At 67.9% G+C, this 1,824-nt stretch overlaps 1 protein-coding gene across 1 annotated transcript in view; it reads left to right on the top strand.

Moving 5' to 3' along the window:
- The first annotated feature begins 209 nt into the window (after positions 1–209).
- Positions 210–1,824, top strand: part of LOC129536172 (ubiquitin carboxyl-terminal hydrolase 17-like protein 13) — a 7,041-nt gene continuing 5,426 nt past the window's right edge. The window contains exon 1 of the mRNA XM_088836019.1: positions 210–1,814. Coding sequence (XP_088692145.1) covers positions 228–1,814 — 1,587 coding nt within the window. The 5' untranslated portion in view covers positions 210–227. The remainder of the gene's footprint in view (positions 1,815–1,824) is intronic.

Here is a 1,824-nt window from a genome sequence, read left to right as displayed (position 1 = left end):
GTGCGGGGCTTGGTCAGGGGGAATTCCCCGAGAAGAGGGTGGGCGGTGGGATGTGGCAGGAGTGGGAGTGACACGCCCTCGGCCGCCTCAGCCAATGAGGAGCCTGCACGTGCGGGGGCGGGGCGGTGGGACAGCCCCCGAGGGGCCGAGGGGGCGGGGCCCGGGCCCTCTTTCGGAGGCCGGCCGTCGGAGGGAAGGAGGCGTCGTGGTGCAGCTGCAGGTAGGAGATGGAAACCCTCGTGGGCCTTGTTGGCAGAGACCCGGGGGCTGCTTCTGAGCACGGGGGAGGTGCGGGTCGGTCTCCCTTCCACGCCTTCCCCGGAGGGCAAGGTTGTCGGCCCAGCGCCGCTGGTGCGGATGCCCTTCGGGGACCCTCTGTCCCCGAGGGGCCGTCGCCGGCGGTTGGGCGCCCCCAGCGGGGTGACTTGGCTCCTGGGTCAGCAGGGCCGGCGCCCGGCCAGGAAGTCGCCCTGAGGTGGAGGGGGCCGTGGGGGGTGGGGGCTGGGCTTCAGAACCTGGGGAACACCTGCTACGTGAATGCGGCGCTGCAGTGTCTGAGCCACACGCCGCCCCTGGCCAGCTGGATGGTGTCCCAGCGGCACGCCGCCCTCTGTCCGGCCCGCAGCCCCTGCAGGCTCTGTGCCGTGCGAGCTCACGTGACCCGAGCCCTCCTTCACTCGGGAGAGGTGATCCGGCCCCGCAAGGCCCTGCTGGCGGGCTTCCACAGACACCAGCAGGAAGATGCCCACGAGTTTCTGATGTTCACTCTGAATGCCATGCAGCACGGGTGCTTGAGTGCACCCCAGCCGTCGGGCCACCCCTCCGAGGACACCACCCTCGTCCGTCAGATCTTCGGCGGGACCTGGAGGTCTCAGATCCAGTGTCTCCGCTGCCTCGGTGTCTCGGACACGTTCGACCCTTATCTGGACATCAGCCTGGATATCTCGGCGGCTGAGAGCGTGGAGCAAGCGCTGAGAGAGCTGGTGAAGCCCGAGAAGCTGGACGCGGAAAATGCCTATGACTGTGGCATTTGTCTCCGGAAGGTGCCTGCCACCAAGAGGTTGACTCTGCACGGCACCTCCCAGGTCCTGGTGCTGGTGCTGAAGCGGTCCACCCAGGTGAACGGGGCCAAAAGGGCTCAGGAGGTGCGCTATCCCCAGTGCCTCGACGTGCAGCCCTACACGTCTGAGCGGAAGGCGGGGCCCCTGGGCTACGTGCTCTATGCCGTGCTGGTGCACTCCGGGTGGAGTTGTGAGCGAGGACACTACTTCTGTTACGTCCGAGCGGGCAACGGCCAGTGGTATAAGATGGACGATGCCAAGGTGACCGCCTGTGAGGAGACCGCTGCCCTGAGCCAGAGTGCCTACGTCCTCTTCTACGCCCGAGAGGGTGCGTTTTTGGAAGGGGGCGCTGGGCGAGGGGCAGCGGCCCCCCTCGGGGCAGACCCCACAGACCCCGGGCAGCCTGCAGGAGACGCCAGCGGCAGAGCTCCTGGGTCGGAGGTGTCCCCGGGGGACTCAGAGGTCGAAGGGATGAGCTTACAGCAGTGGAGACGCCTGCAAGAACACAACCGACCCAAGCCGGCCTTCGACCTCCGGAAGATCCAGTCCGCCCTGCCTGCCGGCGCAGTCGTGATTCACCACTCCAGGGGCGGAGGAGGGAGAAACCGCACGCCCCCCGAACAGGAGCTCGACCTGCGCGACCGTCCCGCCACGGACAGCCCGCCTCTGGGGCCGACAAACGTGGGCAACGGCCCTTGTGCCAGCGGGAGGGCCAGAGCGACCAAGGGGAAGAACAAGAAGCCACGGCCGTCTGTTGGTGATG

The sequence above is a fragment of the Moschus berezovskii genome, chromosome 4 (assembly GCF_049115385.1).
Source record: "Moschus berezovskii isolate FMDL1 chromosome 4, NW_MosBer_1.0, whole genome shotgun sequence".
Taxonomy (NCBI): Eukaryota; Metazoa; Chordata; class Mammalia; order Artiodactyla; family Moschidae; genus Moschus; species Moschus berezovskii.
Note: the sequence above shows the minus strand (reverse complement) of the source record. Positions and strands in the feature narration are given on the sequence as shown.